The 18,299-nt window shown below is 45.0% G+C and overlaps 1 protein-coding gene across 1 annotated transcript in view; it reads right to left on the reverse strand.

Moving 5' to 3' along the window:
- LOC135558539 (calsyntenin-2-like) overlaps positions 1–18,299 on the reverse strand; it is a 284,886-nt gene that overhangs the window by 24,384 nt on the left and 242,203 nt on the right. The window contains exon 9 of the mRNA XM_064992412.1: positions 228–390. Within this exon, the coding sequence (XP_064848484.1) occupies positions 228–390 (163 nt within the window). The remainder of the gene's footprint in view (positions 1–227; positions 391–18,299) is intronic.

Raw genomic sequence — 18,299 nt, forward strand, 5'->3', positions numbered from 1 at the left:
CCCTTTTCAATCAAACCCAATATGCAGGGGATTCTGGGATATTGAAAACCGCTGCATTCTTTGTGTGCTCTGTGATAGAATGTCTGAATCCAAGAGAAACTCCCTCCCCTCTCTTTATTTTACAGTACAAAATATTGTTATTCTGGTATGGTGTCCATATTAGGACAGCCTCAGAGTTTCAAGGAGTTGGAATGAACACAGGAAAGTATATAAGAGTCTATAATGACCTTGCCAGCAGGCACCCACTGTCAGCTGGGTGTCGATTGACGAGGGATGGATTGGCCAATCGTCTGTCACCAGGTAGGGTTCGTAGGTCACGCCATCCACAAAGAGCGTCACGGCAGGAAACTCCACGTTGATCACGTAGTAGTGCCACTCCTTATCACAGATCTGTAAGACATAGGGACATGATGTTAGCATTGAGTTAAACCCACCAATGAGTTGTGTAGATCTAGTTGGTATTTAAGCACATTGATAATCACCTTCCCACATACTCATACTGTAACAAACAAATCCATGTGGATGATATTTCTTAAATTAACCATTTATTTAAGGTTATAATAAAGCCCAAACAATGTATGTTTGGAGGTCTCCCTCCCAATCTCAGTAATGAAAAACACATTAAACTTAATTCAGATTCATCCCGCTTCTCTCTTGTTAATTTGTTCTCAGGATAATTAATGAAGTTTAACTGTAAGGAGTCGCTCATTAAGGGGACATGGATTTACGAGCGCTGAGTCAGGGGACCATCACACAACTTTTTCATTAAGCCCAAAACACTAACTTATTCCAAAACCTCCCTGGGGGAAGAACCAAAGCCTGTCAAATCCAGCCCAGCAGTCAGTCAAGCGCCAGCCAATCGAAAGGAAATTGACCCAGCTCAGCTCTTATAATAATAGTGTTATGTTCCCCCCCTGGCAAGTGTCTAGTGTTGAGACACTTCCAGGGAGAAGTTGGCCCCACGCTCTGATCTTAAATCAGCTTCAAACTCCCCAACTGTGAGTTGTAACTATCAGGGGCTACACTGCGAAACTAACCTTGGATTAGACGTTTGAGGGACAATTGCGGTGTACATGGTTGAGATCTATTGTGGAGGGAGATAGCTGTCAAATAGTAGTACTGCAGCACTGTGGATGATTGGATAGAATCCCCCACGCACAGAGCTAGAATCAGCTTTCAACTCCCAATTCAATTCCAAACTGGCTTTAGATCAGAAGTTGAGGGAAACTTCATTCTATTAAATCAACTATATGGAGGGAGATAACTGTCAAACAGTGTGTTTGTAGATGTCCCCAGAGTGCTCTGAAGGGTTTATCATTCAAGTAATGCAATCTCATGCTGCTGATTTACCAGTGAGCCTTGAACAACCTCTCTAGTCGGCGCACAAGGCAGTCAGGCATGGCTAACTCCTTCCCTGATGCCTCGCACACCCAGGAAGCCTTTCATGCTCACAAACATGAGGCATCATTTAAAATGTTGTTTTCTTTAATCAGTGTGAGTAAGACCGCATTAAGTCGCTCGCTGTCATGCTCACGCGCCCAAAAACACTGATACGCGGCATCATTTAAAACTGATGTTGTGATTTCTGTTAAACACTGATAGTGTGAGTAAACCGCACGCTGTGGTAAACACTGATCGCCCACGCTGTGGTAAACACTGTCGGTAAACACTGATAAACGCGGATCCCACGCTGTGGTAAACACTGATACACGCGCCCACGCTGTGGTAAACCGATACGCACGCTGTGCAGCTGTGGTAAACATCTGATACGCGGCACTGATACGCTGTGGTAAACGCTGATCGATACGCTGTGGTAAACACCACCACGTTGTGGTAAACACCGATGTGGTAAACACTGATACGCTGTGGTAAACACATACGCTGCTGTGGTAAACACTGATACGCGGCCCACGCTGTGGTAAACACCGATACGCGGCCCACGCTGTGGTAAACACTGATACGCGGCCCACGCTGTGGTAAACACTGATACGCGGCCCACGCTGTGGTAAACACTGATACGCGGCCCACGCTGTGGTAAACACTGATACGCGGCCCACGCTGTGGTAAACACTGATACGCGGCCCACGCTGTGGTAAACACCGATCTGTGACGTGGTTCACGCAGTGGTAAACACTGATGTGAATGTATAAACACTGATACGCGGCCCACGCTGTGGTAAACACCGATACGCGGCCCACGCTGTGGTAAACACCGATACGTGGTTCACTCAGGCATAGATGTGAATATATATATATTTATATATATATATATATATATATATTGTATATATATATATACTGTATATACCTATACAGTAGTCACCCACACATAAACATTCACATCCCTATGTGTGCACGGACGCATGCAGGTGTCGCTGTCACGCTGTGGAGAGTAAAATGAGACCTCCTGTAACTGACTGATGTCTCCTGGGAACAACCACTCTCAGTAGCTTCTCTCCCTTCTCTCTGACGATTCTCTCCAGGGAGATACCACGCCACAGACCCTCCTCTGATCTCCCTCTCTGGGTACTACCGTCTCTCTACCGGCCTTTGAATGCCTCTCTATGGGACAGGTTGACTAACTAAGCATTTTGCACCAGGTGAAACATTTTCCAGTCATAAAACACCAAACAGAAAGCTAAAGCAAAAGCATGTAACAGTATTCATTTAAAATGCTCCTTGAAATGTCTTAACCATCCTATTTGCCCTTACTGTTGCCTTTTTGTTCTGGTCTCTATGGCTAATGTCATCTGGAAAACACAGGTGTACATTTTTTCACATGGAGAAAAAACAGTAAATCTGTCCCTATGTGTCACAGTGATCTCAGAGAGGCTGGATTTCATGTACTGATGGTGGTGGTTGTTATTTGAATGACTATGAGCATGTTGAATTACAGATCATACTTTTGATAACTCTATAAGCTTAAATGTCGTGTAAGTTAGACTTATGTCCACAAATGTGCCTATTATATGACACTTGAAGTCGGAAGTTTACATACACCTTAGACAAATACATTTAAACTTAGTTTTTCACAATTTCTGACATTTAATCCTAGTACAAATGTCCTGTCTTAGGTCAGTTAGGATCACCACTTTATTTGAAGAATGTGAAATGTCAGAATAATAGTAGAGAGCATGATTTATTTCAGCTTTTATTTCTTTCATCACATTCCCAGTGGGTCCGAAGTCCTAAACGTTTCAGGTAGCCTTCCTCAAGCTTCCCACAATAAGTTGGGTGAATTATGGCCCATTCCTACTGACAGAGCTGGTGTAAACTGAGTCAGGTTTGTAGGCCTTCTTGCTCGCACACACTTTTTCTGTTCTGCCCACACATTTTCTATAGGAGAATAGAAAGGTCAGGGCTTTGCAGAGGTGGGACCAAGTCATTGCTGCCTCTCCGTGCTTCACGGTTGGGATGATGTTCTTCGGCTTCCAAGCCGCCCCCTTTTTCCTCCAAACATAACGATGGTCATTATGGCCAAACTGTTCTATTTTTGTTTCATCAGACCAGAGGACATTTCTCCAAAAAGTATGATCTTTGTCCCCATGTGCAGTTGCAAACCACAGTCTAGCTTTTTTTATGGCCGTTTTCTTCTTCCTTGCCGGGCGGCCTTTCAGGTTTGTCGATATAGGACTCGTTTTACTGTGGATATAGATACTTTTGTACCTGTTTCCTCCAGCATCTTCACAAGGTCCTTTGCTGTTGTTCTGGGATTAATTTGCACTTTTCGCACCAAAATATGTTAATCTCTAGGAGACAGAACACGTCTCCTTCCTGAGCGGTATGACGGCTGCGTGGTCACATGGTGTTTATACTTGCGTATTATTGTTTTGTACAGATGAACGTGGTATCTTCAGGCATTTGGAAATTGCTCCCAAGGATGATCCAGACTTATGGAGGTCTACAATATTTCTGATTTATTTTTATTTTCCCATGATGTCAAGCAAAGAGGCACTGAGTTTGAAGGTAGGCCTTGAAATACATCCACAGGTACACCTTTGGAATTTTCCAAGCTGTTTAAAAGCACAGTCAACTTAGTGTATGTAAACTTCTGACCCACTAGAATTGTGATACAGTGAATTATAAGTGAAATAATCTGTCTGTAAACAATTACTTGTGTCATGCACAAAGTAGATGTCCTAACCAATTTGCCAAAACTATAGTTTGTTAACAAGAAATTTGTGGAGTGGTTGAAAAATGAGTTTTAATGACTACAAGCTAAGTCTATGTAAACTTCTGACTTCAACTGTAAATAGTTTATTATTGGTGAATGCCATAATCTAGTTATTTTGTAGATACTCCTCCTTATTAGCTGAAATCATATTTTTTCAAAGCCATTTTAGCTGTGGCGCTAGCCTTTTGGTCCGAACCTAGCATTGAATCATGGGTATTTGTTGCGCTATCCAGACGTTTCCTCCCTCCGAGGCTCGTGTTGCTAGGCACACCCCCTGCACTTGCCCGGGCAGGACCCAGCTATAGCCAGTTTGGGAAACTTACTAGCAAACGTATGTGCTATGAAACTAAATAAATACTGCACTCTGACATACAAAACTTATTTGCTAGATTCATGATGGTGTTAGACAAAGCAAGGAAAGTGAACTTCAAAAAGTGAAGTCGTTTTATTGGGATTTTCAGCTGTTGTTGGTAAAAGTAATGAATCTGCTAGCTTCTGAAATAATTTATTCATCCTTTAAGCATCTCCTATAGCTCCTATAGCTACACGGATTGAGAACTGTCGTGGAAAATTACATACTTAGTCATGCTATCCTGTGTTTTACTGCTTAAAGAACAGTCTCTTGTTAAATGCTAGTGTTTTTTCTAACCTGATACAAGCTTGTCTTTGTGTGACTTAGTCATAAGTCTGGGCGTATAGCTAAGATCCGTTTCGGTGCAACCGCAGCATGTGAGACATCCCGTGGGTTTACTGTCTGCAGGAAGTCAACTGTGTTGGAACCTTGCAGGAAGGAGCACATTATAGTGTGAACAGTGGCAAAACACAGTTATACGGTTGAGCCCTCGTACTATCAACCTCGGGCCATCTTAACCCGCACAGACAAACTAATCACCTTTTAAACTACGTTCCGCCCGTTTCCACACATCTGCTAAACTGTCACGTAGACAAAAAAGTTGTACTTTTTCTATAAAAGCAGAGACCCGACTATGTTTGTTAAGCTTCCAACCCTGAACCATTCTTGGTGATGGTTGATTGCTTAATTTTTGCAAATCTTATAATAAAATTGTTGTTTGAAAGAATCTGCAGTCTCTCTTCCTATATAATTATTTCTCTGACAGAACTCAAAGCTAAGATCCTATCAAGCTATAGGATGACAACAAAGAGAGAATATTTAATCACCTCATCACTTTATGTTTGCCATCCATGCTTGACTTTAGCTACAACAGAATAAGATGCCACTTTGGTTTAGCTGGTGTTATGTGACAGTGAGGTGTACACACTGTTCATTCTCCATACCTCCTTCACAACATAACTAATGTCCCTAAAGCAGAGATTATGTAGCTGTTACAGAACGGTGAACGCATAATTTTTCACCAGCTTACAGTACATGCGCCCTGTAATGAAAAACACATAAGGCATTAATCTTAGCAGGACAGGAGGAGGATCAGCAAGTTAAAGACACACACATAAAAACAATCTCTGACACATACATACACACAATCAATCTCTCTGCATCTGTCTCATGCATACACACACGTAGATGCAGACAAAGACACACACACACACACACACACACACACACACACACACACACACACACACACACACACACACACACACACACACAGCTAGGCACTGTGTAAATATCAACAGAGACATCTGTTTTCTCTCCACCTCTTGATTCACTTTGGTTTCACCGTTAATCTGTCTGTTGTCAGCAGATTTCATCTTGACCTTCAGATCTAACAAAAGACATGAATAAAAACCCAAGAACAGGTTGGAGTTGAAAAGCTGTTTTCTCTCGTCAGGCACATACAGTAGTCTGCACTGTGTTGTGTCCCATTGGCATGCTCACTAGCCACGTAGAGGCACAAGCGTAATGTTTTTCTGAAAACAATTGCAAAATTGTGCTACGCCACTAAAGAGCGTGGACCGTAACAAAAATGACAGAACAGCGTATCTGTTCGACCCATTCAGCCAATTCTGTTTCTATGACGCACTAGCGGAAAGGGATTCTGGTCCTAAACGACACACCCACTTCCTTTGAAAGCTTTGTACGACCCTGGACTCTGACACAATAGAGGTGGGAGAAGGGGGTGAAATGAGGTGACAGCTCTCCCTCTCCTTTCTCTTCTCCCTGATAAGGAGTGTATGTTATATGTGCTCCAGTACACAGCTACACATCACAGCCTACTGAAGCATGAGATTGGCTGACTGTTGGAAGTGGGCCGATGGTGTCAAATAGAATTCTGGGGCCCCCACTGTCAAGATCTCTTCCGGGCCAGTCATAAACAATAAGGTCCTCGCGGAGAGCTGAACATGGTGTAACACTCTCTTAAGTGATTTCCTCTGGTACGAATGATTAAGCGTGTAAATAGTAGTGTAAACTACAAGACTGTCGTGTCAAATGAATAGAGAGTTTAATAGTCCATTTTTCGGTCCCGGGTTATTAGATTTCTGCAGTGGCCCACAGAATGGAATGTGATATAAAACAATGGAGTTTTGAATGTTATTGGATATGAGGTGATAGTATACATTTGAATGTTATTGGAGGTGATAGTGTACATATTGATCTGGTGGCACTGGGTCTCAAAACACTTGAACAGGACTATACAGTACATTCAGAAAGTATTCAGACCCCTGGACTTTTTCCACATTTTGATACGTTACAGCCTTATTCTGAAATTGATTAAATGTTTTTATTTATTTATTATCAATCTACACACAGCACCCCATAATGAAAGTGAAAACAGGTTTTTAGACATTTTTAGAAAAAACAGACATTTATTATTTACGTATGTATTCAGACCCTTTGGTATGAGACTCAAAATTGAGCTCAAGTGCATCCTGTTTCCATTGATCATCCTTGAGATGTTTGTACAATGTGATTGGAGTCCACCTGTGGTAAATTCAATTGATTGGACATGATTTGGAAAGGCACTCACCTGTCTATATACCAAAACAATGTCTGCAGTATTGAAGGTCCCCAAGAACACAGTGGCCTCCATCCTTCCGAAATGGAAGAAGTTTGGAACCAGCAAGATTGTTTCTAGAGCTGGATGCCCAGCCAAACTGAGCAATCGGAGGAGAAGGGCCTTGGCCAGGAAGGTGACCAAGAACCCGATGGTCACTCTGACAGAGCTCCAGAGTTCCTCTGTGGAGATGGGAGAACCTTCCAGAAGGACAACCATCTCTGCAGCACTCCACCAATCAGGCCTTTACGGTAGAGCAGCCAGACGGAAGCCACTCCTCAGTAAAAGGCACATGACAGCCTGCCTGTAGTTTGCCAAAAGGCACCTAAAGGACTCTCAGACCATGAGAAACAAGATTCTCTGATCTAATGAAACCAAGATTGAATCTTTGGCCTGAATGCCAATCGTCACAGATGGAGGAAACCTGGCACCATCCCTACGGTGAAGCATGGTGGTGGCAGCATCATGCTGTGGGGATGTTTTTCAGCGGCAGGAACTGGGAGACTAATCAGGATCAAGGGAAAGATGAACAGAGCAAAGTATAGAGAGATCTTTGATGAAAACCTGCGCCAGTGCGCTCAGGACCTCAGACTGGGGCAAAGGTTCACCTTCCAACAGGACAACGACACTAAGCACACAGCCAAGACATTATAGGAGTGGCTTCGGGACAAGTCTCTGAATGTTCTTGAGTGGCCCAGCCAGAACCCAATCGAACATCTGGAAATAGCTGTGCAGCGACGCCCCCCATCAAACCTGACAGAGCTTGAGAGGATCTGGAGAGAAGAATGATACAGCTGTGTCAAGCTTGTAGTGTCATACCCAATAAGACTTCAGGCTGTAATCGCTGCCAAAGGTGATTCAACAAAGTACTGAGTAAAAGGTCTGAATACTTATGTAAATGTGATATTTAATTTAGAATTTTTTTAGTTGCAAAAATGTCAAAAAATCTGCTTTTGCTTTGTCATTTTGGGGTATTGTGTGTAGATTGATGAGGGGGGAAACTATTGAATCCTTTTTAGAACAAGACTGTAACATAACAGAATGTGGAAAGAGTCAAGGGGTCTGAATACTTTCTGAAAGTGAGGTCATATTAGTTTGTAGCCCAAACGGTTTGTACACTACAGACAGAAGTTGGCACATCCACATTACCTGCTTCAGATGTTTTTGTGACAAGACCGATTTCCAGGAAACCTTATAGTTTGACAAACACCACTGTAGCTCTGCCACCTTCCACCGCAGATGCGGAAGGCCCACATAGACGGATGTATTGTATTGAGACGCAGCCCCAGATATCTGGAGCATAAATTGACAGATTTTGATGGGGATTATGTTATTTAGATTGACTCTTAAGGATTTTAATGATTCAGGGAGTGTTTCTCTTTTAGCCCCACGGCACGCTAGCCTTCTTTAGATGCACACACACACACACCAGCTGAATATTGCATTAAAACATAGCATTATCCAGAGAGGGATGGGATCAGCTCTCCAGCCACCTCTGAGTCCACTGACTATCTACAATTACCAATATAAGGGAGCTGAGTCTGTTGGGTGGAGCTGTCATGGGAAGCATGTTACACTGTCATTTAAAGGAGTAGGATCAAGATCTGTGTAGACTAGATAGAAGGTTAGACTCTCGTCCATGCATGCCAAATGGACCCAGTTCATGTTATGTGATCGTTATGAGCCAAAAGGGGCTTATGGGTAAGCCTCAGTGAAAGTTTGCCAGTAGTCTGGAGGCCAGTATCAGCTACTTGTCAATAGCCTGTCAGGAAGAAGTCTGTTTTGACAAAAAAAAGTCTGCAAGAGCATGTTTTATTCTATATGTCCTATACTTTACAGAACAAAAAATATAAATGCAACAATTTCAATGATTTTACTGACTTACAGTTCATATACGGCATATAAAATATATAATCCATCGTTGAATAGATCAACTTAATGACTGACTGATTGTGTAAGACCATCTACAGATCTGTGCATTTTGCTATATCCCTAATAATACAGTAGCCTTCCCCTATGACTGACTGACGGATGTGATTGACTGATGTGACAACCGTTAAGCTAACCAACTAGCTAACACACATGCATGTGTTACTGTATATTCCTGGCCTAACTTTGTAAGAGGCTGTGTGTGTGAGAGAGAGACTGCACTATAGGTGTGTTCCTCCTCCCGTCCCCCTCCCCTCCCTGGGTGCGACCCGCTGTTGTACCCCTGCATTATTAATGCCAGTCCATTACATGGCAGAGCAATGGCACCAAGGTGATTCAGTTCTAGGCTCTTCAGAGGTACAGAGTGATGTATCTCAATACACCATGGAACCATAGCAGCATGAAACACTGTAGGAGGAGGGAGGGAATTTAAAGATGCACATCTTGGTTAATAAAAGAGCTGACTGGAAAATATGACATGCAATTACTTTTGATATATAGGTAGGAGTTTATTTTCGGAGAAAGTGCTAGCAAAAGTGTACACTCAACTTACTTTTGTGGGTTTGGAGACCTGTGCCCCAGCCCCTTTCTGTCCCAAGAGGGCCCCTTTTTTGGCTTCCTCGAGACCAGAAGTAATAGCGTGCACATCCTAATTGATGTTGGGCGGTGAGAGCTAGGATATCCAGCCAAAGAAATCATTGCCCCACTCCAAACACGTTCTGTTTACTGAATTAAGGACAGTCTGATTTTACAGGCTCTTTGATGAAAGGATTTTTGTTGGAACCTTTGAAATGAAATCTCTCTGTTTTATTTTCTCTCTCATACTCACACGCTCTACCTTTATCTCTCTCTCTCCCCTCCCCCTCTCTGGCAGATGAGTGGAATTTGCTCTGTTAATGTGGCGATAGAGCTGTAGTCTGTCTGAATAATTTAGTATTCATGATTATTTCAAGCTTTAAACAGCCCTTTAGGTACATCAGGAATGGGCTTTTATCCCAGAGAAGGGAGGGAGGAAGAGAGAGAAACGGAGAGTGTCAATAAGTCTGCCAGCTGAATACAGAGATTCGTCTCATGTTTTTCTCTTTTCTATTCTCTCATTTTGTTGAGTTTACTTGTCACAGAGCTTGGCAACTCTGTGGATTTGAGAAAACTAAACAAAGCACACTATATGGCTGGTCCTATATACTGTTGTAGGTCTCAAAAAATACATAGCCAAAGGTCATTTAGAGAGTGTTAAAAGAAACTGGAGCCACCTTATATATTCCCTGCAAATCAGCTGGGTTAGACAATCTGGACCCTCTCTTTCTAAAATTATCCACCGAAAATTGTTGCAACCCATATTACTAATCTATTCAACCTCTCTTTCATATCGTCTGAGATCCCCAAAGGTAGAAAAGCTGCTGCGGTTATCGCCCTCTTCAAAGGGGGAGACACTCTAGACCCAAACTGTTACAGACCTATATTCATCCTGCCCTGCCTTGCTAAAATCTTTGAAAGCCAAGTTAATAAACAGATCACTGACCATTTCGAATCCGACCGTACCTTCTCCACTATGCAATCTGGTTTCAGAGCTGGTCATGGGTGCACCTCAGCCACACTCAAGGTCCTAAACGATATCATAACCACCATCGATAAAAGACAGTACTGTGCAGCGGTCTTCAACGAACTGGCCAAGGCTTTCGACTCTGTCAATCATCGCATTCTTATCAGCAGACTCAACAGCCTTGGATTCTGTCTCGCCTGGTTCACCAACTACTTCTCAGATAGAGTTCAGTGTGTCAAATCGGAGGGCCTGTTGTCCGGACCTCTGGCAGTCTCTATGGGGGTGCCACAGGGCTCAATTCTCGGGCCAAGTCTTTTCTCTGTATATATCAATGATGTCGCTCTTGCTGCTGGTGATTCTCTGATACACCTCTACGCAGACGACACCATTCTGTATACATCTGGCCCTTCTTTGGACACTGTGCTAACAAACCTCCAAATGAGCTTCAACGCCATACAACACTCCTTCAGTGGCCTCCAACTGCTTTTAAATGCTAGTTAAACTAAGTGCATGCACTTCAACCGATTGCTGCCTGCACCCTCCCACCCGACTAGCATCACTGACCTAGAATATGTGGACAACTACAAATACCTAGGTGTCTGGTTAGACTGTAAACTCTCCTTCCAGACTCACATTATGCATCTCCAATCCAAAATTAAGTCTAGAATCGGCTTCCTATTTTGCAACAAAGCCTCCTTCACACATGCCGTCAAACATACCCTCGTAAAACTGACTATCCTACCGATCCTCGACTTCGGCGATGTCATTTACAAAATAACCCCCAACGCTCTACTCACCAAACCATCCGTTTCATCACCAAAGCCCCATATACTACCCACCACTGCGACCTGTATGCTCTCGTTGGCTGGCCCTCACTACATATCCGCTGGCTCCAGGTCATCTAAAGTATTTGCTAGGTAAAGCCCCGCCTTATCTCAACTGGTCACTGGTCACCATAGCAACGCCCACCTGCACGTGCTCCAGCATATATGATGCACTGGTCATCCCCAAAGCCAACACTTACTTTGGCTGCCTTTCCATCCAGTTCTCTGCTGCCAATGACTGGAACGAATTGCAAAAATCTCTGAAGCCGGAGTCTTATATCTCCCTCTGTAACTTTAAGCATCAGCTGTCTGAGCATCTTACAGATCACTGTACCTATACACAGTCAATCGGTAAATAGCACACCCGACTACCTCATCCCCATATTATTACTTACCCTCTTGCTCTTTTGCACCCCAGTATCTCTACTTGCACATCATCATCTGCACATCTATCACTCCAGTATTAATGCTAAATTGTAATTATTTTCGCCTCTAGGGTCTATTTATTGCCTACCACCCTACCCTTCTACATTTGCACACACTGTGCATGGATTCTTCTATTTTTCTTTTCTTTTGTGTTATTGACTGTACGTTTGTTTATGTGTAACTCTGTGTTGTTGTTTTTGTCACACTGCTTTGCTTTATCTTGGCCAGGTCGCAGCCGTAAATGAGAACTTGTTCTCAACTGGCCTACCTAGTTAAATAAAGGTGAAATTTAAAAATAAAAAAATATATAGTTTTCTTGTGAGTCATAGCACAACTAGAATAGAAATAAAACAAATAGAACACACTGGACATCATACAAAGCAATGCTCAATTGCAATGTGCACAACATCTTCCTCTAGCTCACCACAATAGAGAGCCACACTTCTAAGTGTCCGTGCCTTACAAATCACTCTATGTGCAACCATGAATCAATTCAATTAGGCAGCCTAGTCCGGATAGACGCTAAATCACACATTGAATGGAACTGATTCCCTTCGATCCATTCTCTATCTACACCAAACAGAGCACCGAGCCCAATCAATCTCATCCAAAACAATGGAGCTTCTTAACAGGGTCATGGTACGAAAGGAGGGGTGTCACCCAGCATGGTAAATATATATATATATATATCTTATATAACTAGGCAAGTCAGTTAAGAACTAATTATTATTTTACAATGACGGCCTTCCCTGGCCAAACCCTCCCGTAACCCGGACGACGCTGGACCAAATGTGCGCCGCACTATGGGCGTAAGTAGATGTAAGCAGATAAGCATTCAATAGATGTTGTATCGACAAGCGCTGAGAGTAATTTTCTGCTAGTACCACCCGGGCCAGCAATCGAAGCCAGATTCGATGATAATGGCACTGAGAGAGTCGCTCAGCATCGGCCGATGTGATTGGTTGGATCAGGAGATACTGGACCAATCACGACCCCCTTTCTCTGATGTGTCCTAAGAGGATCAGGTGTAGTCATATATATACGCGATTACTTCGGGACACCACTCGATGTGTTGACCCCGCAAACGCAAACAAATCTTTGGCCATCGACCTCATGCGCCATCTCAAGATTCTGTGAGATTAATATCTGGTTTGTCTGTGCACTCGGCTCACAGCTTCTGGTTTTCATAGATTTCCTCGCTCTGTCTATGGGTCGATCTGCTGAGAATACATGATACCTCGTTTGTATGGGTTTAAATCAATGGCACCCCATCAAGGCTCTTATTCCTGGTCTTATTAGGCGGGCAGCGTCGATACGGCCTCATAAGCATATAAATAGGGCTGGGATAAAAAACGTCCACACATGAAAAGCTTGAGGGGTTTGTTTTTAGCTGTGTGGCAGTGTGTAGTGTGGCTTGGTGGTAGTACAGCTTTGTGGTAGTGTGGCTTTGTGGTAGTGTGGCTTTGTGGTAGTGTGGCTTTGTGGTAGTGTGGCTTTGTGGTAGTGTGGCTTTGTGGCAGTGTGGCTTTGTGGCTTTGTGGTAGTGTGGCTTTGTGGTAGTGTGGCTTTGTGGTAGTGTGGCTTTGTGGTAGTGTGGCTTTGTGGTAGCGTGGCTTTGTGGTAGCGTGGCTTTGTGGTAGCGTGGCTTTGTGGTAGTGTGTAGCGTGGCTTTGTGGTAGTGTGTAGCGTGGCTTTGTGGTAGTGTGTAGTGTGGCTTTGTGGTAGTGTGTAGTGTGGCTTTGTGGTAGTGTGCCAGTGTGTAGTGTGGCTTTGTGGTAGTGTGGTAGTGTGGTAGTGTGTAGTGTGGCTTTGTGGCTGTGTGGTAGTGTGGCTTTGTGGTAGTGTGGCTTTGTGGTAGTGTGGCTTTGTGGTAGTGTGGCAGTGTGTAGGTTGGCAGTGTGTAGTGTGGCTTTGTGGTAGTGTGGCAGTATGTAGTGGCAGTGTGTAGGTTGGCAGTGTGTAGTGTGGCTTTGTGGTAGTGTGTGGTGTGGCTTTGTGGTAGTGTGTAGTGTGGCTTTGTGGTAGTGTGTAGTGTGGCTTTGTGGCAGTGTGGTAGTGTGGCTTTGTGGTAGTGTGGGTTTGTGGTAGTGTGGCTTTGTGGTAGTGTGGCAGTGTGTAGTGGCAGTGTGTAGGTTGGCAGTGTGTAGTGTAGTGTGTGGCTGTGGTAGTGTAGTGTGGCTTTGTGGTTGTGCTTTGTGGTAGTGTGTAGTGTGGCTTTGTGGTAGTGTGGCTTTGTGGTAGTGTGGCTTTGTGGTAGTGTGGCTTTGTGGTAGTGTGTAGTGTGGCTTTGTGGTAGTGTGGCTTTGTGGTAGTGTGGCTTTGTGGTAGTGTGTAGTGTGGCTTTGTGGTAGTGTGGCTTTGTGGTAGTGTGGCTTTGTGGTAGTGTGGCAGTGTGTAGTGTGCAGTGTGTAGTGTGGCTTTGTGGTAGTGTGGCAGTATGTAGTGGCAGTGTGTAGGTTGGCTTTGTGTAGTGTGGCTTTGTGGTAGTGTGGCTTTGTGGTAGTGTGTAGTGTGGCTTTGTGGTAGTGTGTAGTGTGGCTTTGTGGCAGTGTGGTAGTGTGGCTTTGTGGTAGTGTGGCTTTGTGGTAGTGTGGCTTTGTGGTAGTGTGGCAGTGTGTAGTGGCAGTGTGTAGTGTGGCTTTGTGGTAGTGTGGTAGTGTGTAGTGTGGCTTTGTGGCTGTGTGGTAGTGTGGCTTTGTGGTAGTGTGGCTTTGTGGTAGTGTGGCTTTGTGGTAGTGTGGCAGTGTGTAGGTTTGTGTGTAGTGTGGCTTTGTGGTAGTGTATGTGTGGCAGTGTGTAGGTTGGCAGTGTGTAGTGTGGCTTTGTGGTAGTGTGTAGTGTGGCTTTGTGTGTAGTTTGTGTAGTGTGGCTTTGTGGTAGTGTGTAGTGTGGCTTTGTGGCAGTGTGGTAGTGTGGCTTTGTGGTAGTGTGGCTTTGTGGTAGTGTGGCTTTGTGGTAGTGTGGCAGTGTGTAGTGGCAGTGTGTAGGTTGGCAGTGTGTAGTGTAGTGTGGCTTTGTGGTAGTGTGTAGTGTGGCTTTGTGGTAGTGTGGCTTTGTGGTAGTGTGGCTTTGTGGTAGTGTGGCTTTGTGGTAGTGTGGCTTTGTGGTAGTGTGGCTTTGTGGTAGTGTGTAGTGTGGCTTTGTGGTAGTGTGGCTTTGTGGTAGTGTGGCTGTGTAGTGGTGTGTAGTGTGGCTTTGTGGTAGTGTGGCTTTGTGGTAGTGTGTAGTGTGGCTTTGTGTAGTGTGGCTTTGTGGTAGTGTGTAGTGTGGCTTTGTGGTAGTGTGTAGTGTGGCTTTGTGGTAGTGTGTAGTGTGGCTTTGTGGTAGTGTGTAGTGTGGCTTTGTGGTAGTGTGGCTTTGTGGTAGTGTGTAGTGTGGCTTTGTGGTAGTGTGGCAGTGTGTAGTGTGGCTTTATGGTAGTGTGTAGTGTGGCTTTGTAGTAGTGTGGCAGTGTGTAGTGTGGCTTTGTGTTAGTGTGGTAGTGTGTAGTGTGGCTTTGTGGTAGTGTGGCTTTGTGGTAGTGTGGTTTGTGGTAGTGTGGCAGTGTGTGGTTGGCAGTGTGTAGTGTGGCTTTGTGGTAGTGTGGCAGTATGTGTAGTGTGCAGTGTGTGTTGGCAGTGTGTAGTGTGGCTTTGTGGTAGTGTGTGCTTTGTGGTAGTGTGTAGTGTGGCTTTGTGGTAGTGTGTGTGTAGTGTGGCTTTGTGGTAGTGTGTAGTGTGGCTTTGTGGTAGTGTGGGTTTGTGTAGTGTGGCTTTGTGGTAGTGTGGCAGTGTGTAGTGTGTGTGGCTAGTGTGGCAGTGTGTAGTGTGTGGCTTTGTGGTAGTGTGTAGTGTGGCTTTGTGTGTGTGTAGTGTGGCTTTGTGGTAGTGTGGCTTTGTGGTAGTGTGGCTTTGTGGTAGTGTGGCTTTGTGGTAGTGTGGCTTTGTGGTAGTGTGTAGTGTGGCTTTGTAGTGTGGCTTTGTGGTAGTGTGGCTTTGTGGTAGTGTGGCAGTGTGTAGTGGCAGTGTGTAGTGTGGCTTTGTGGTAGTGGTAGTGTGTAGTGTGGCTTTGTGGTAGTGTGTAGCGTGGCTTTGTGGTAGTGTGTAGTGTGGCTTTGTGGTAGTGTGCCAGTGTGTAGTGTGCCAGTGTGTAGTGTGACAGTGTGTAGTGTGGCAGTGTGTAGTGTGGCATTGTGGTAGTGTGGCAGTGTGTAGTGTGGCAGTGTGTAGTGTGGCTTTGTGTTAGTGTGGTAGTGTGACAGTGTGTAGTGTGGCTTTGTGGTAGTGTGGCAGTGTGTAGTGTGGCTTTGTGTTAGTGTGGTAGTGTGACAGTGTGTAGTGTGGCTTTGTGGTAGTGTGGCTTTATGTTAGTGTGGCTTTGTGGTAGTGTGGCTTTGTGGTAGTGTGGCTTTGTGGTAGTGTGGCAGTGTGTAGTGGCAGTGTGTAGTGTGGCTTTGTGGTAGTGTGGCAGTGTGTAGTGTGCCAGTGTGTAGTGTGGTAGTGTGGCTTTGTGGTAGTGTGGCTTTGTAGCAGTGTGGTAGTGTGGCTTTGTGTTAGTGAGGTAGTGTGACTTTGTGGTTTGTGGCAGTGTGTAGTGTGGCTTTGTGGTAGTGTGGTAGTGTGTAGTGTGGCTTTGTGGCAGTGTGGTAGTGTGGCTTTGTGTAGTGTGGCTTTGTAGCAGTGTGGTAGTGTGGCTTTGTGGCAGTGTGTAGTGTGGCAGTGTGGCAGTGTGTAGTGTGGCTTTGTGGTAGTGTGGCAGTGGCTTTGTGTTAGTGTGTAGTGTGGCTTTGTGGTAGTGTGGCTTTGTGGTAGTGTGGCAGTGTGTAGTGGCAGTGTGTAGTGTGGCTTTGTGGTAGTGTGTAGTGTGGCTTTGTGGTAGTGTGGCTTTGTGGTAGTGTGGCTTTGTGGTAGTGTGGCAGTGTGTAGTGTGGCAGTGTGTAGTGTGGCTTTGTGGTAGTGTGTGTGTGTAGTGTGTGCTTTGTGGCTTTGTGTGTAGTGTGCCAGTGTGTAGTGTGGCTTTGTGGTAGTGTGGCAGTGTGTAGTGTGGCTTTGTGTTAGTGTGGTAGTGTGACAGTGTGTAGTGTGGCTTTGTGGTAGTGTGGCTTTATGTTAGTGTGTAGTGTGGCTTTGTGGTAGTGTGGCTTTGTGGTAGTGTGGCAGTGTGTAGTGGCAGTGTGTAGTGTGGCTTTGTGGTAGTGTGGTAGTGTGTAGTGTGGCTTTGTGGCAGTGTGGTAGTGTGGCTTTGTGGTAGTGTGGCTTTGTGGTAGTGTGGCTTTGTGTGTGTGGCAGTGTGTAGGTTGGCAGTGTGTAGTGTGGCTTTGTGGTAGTGTGGCAGTATGTAGTGGCAGTGTGGCTTTGTGGTAGTGTGTGGTGTGGCTTTGTGGTAGTGTGGCTTTGTGGTAGTGTGTAGTGTGGCTTTGTGGCAGTGTGGTAGTGTGGCTTTGTGGTAGTGTGGGTTTGTGGTAGTGTGGCTTTGTGGTAGTGTGGCAGTGTGTAGTGGCAGTGTGTAGGTTGGCAGTGTGTAGTGTAGTGTGGCTTTGTGGTAGTGTGGCTTTGTGGTAGTGTGTAGTGTGGCTTTGTGGTAGTGTGGCTTTGTGGTTGTGTGGCTTTGTGGTAGTGTGTAGTGTGGCTTTGTGGTAGTGTGGCTTTGTGGTAGTGTGGCTTTATGGTAGTGTGTAGTGTGGCTTTGTGGTAGTGTGGCTTTGTGGTAGTGTGGCAGTGTGTAGTGGCAGTGTGTAGGTTGGCAGTGTGTAGTGTAGTGTGGCTTTGTGGTAGTGTGGCTTTGTGGTAGTGTGTAGTGTGGCTTTGTGGTAGTGTGGCTTTGTGGTTGTGTGCTTTGTGGTAGTGTGGAGTGTGGCTTTGTGGTAGTGTGGCTTTGTGGTAGTGTGGCTTTATGGTAGTGTGTAGTGTGGCTTTGTGGTAGTGTGGCTTTGTGGTAGTGTGGCAGTGTGTAGTGGCAGTGTGTAGTGTGGCTTTGTGGTAGTGTGGTAGTGTGTAGTGTGGCTTTGTGGTAGTGTGTAGCGTGGCTTTAGTGTGGCTTTGTGGTAGTGTGGCTTTGTGGTAGTGTGCTTTGTGTGTAGTGTGGGCTTTGTGTAGTGTGGCAGTGTGTGTGGTGTGGCAGTGTGGCTAGTGTGGCATTGTGGTAGTGTGGCAGTGTGTAGTGTGGCAGTGTGTAGTGTGGCTTTGTGGTAGTGTGACAGTGTGTAGTGTGGCTTTGTGGTAGTGTGGCAGTGTGTAGTGTGGCTTTGTGTGTTAGTGTGGTAGTGTGACAGTGTGTAGTGTGTGGCTTTGTGGTAGTGTGGCTTTGTGTGTGGCTTTGTGGTAGTGTGGCTTTGTGGTGTGTAGTGTGGCTTTGTGTAGTGTGGCTTTGTGGTAGTGTGAGTGTGTAGTGTGGCTTTGTGGTAGTGTGGTAGTGTGGCTTTGTGTAGTGTTTGGCTTTGTGGCAGTGTGGTAG

The sequence above is a fragment of the Oncorhynchus masou genome, chromosome 17 (genome assembly GCF_036934945.1).
Source record: "Oncorhynchus masou masou isolate Uvic2021 chromosome 17, UVic_Omas_1.1, whole genome shotgun sequence".
NCBI classification, from domain to species: Eukaryota; Metazoa; Chordata; class Actinopteri; order Salmoniformes; family Salmonidae; genus Oncorhynchus; species Oncorhynchus masou.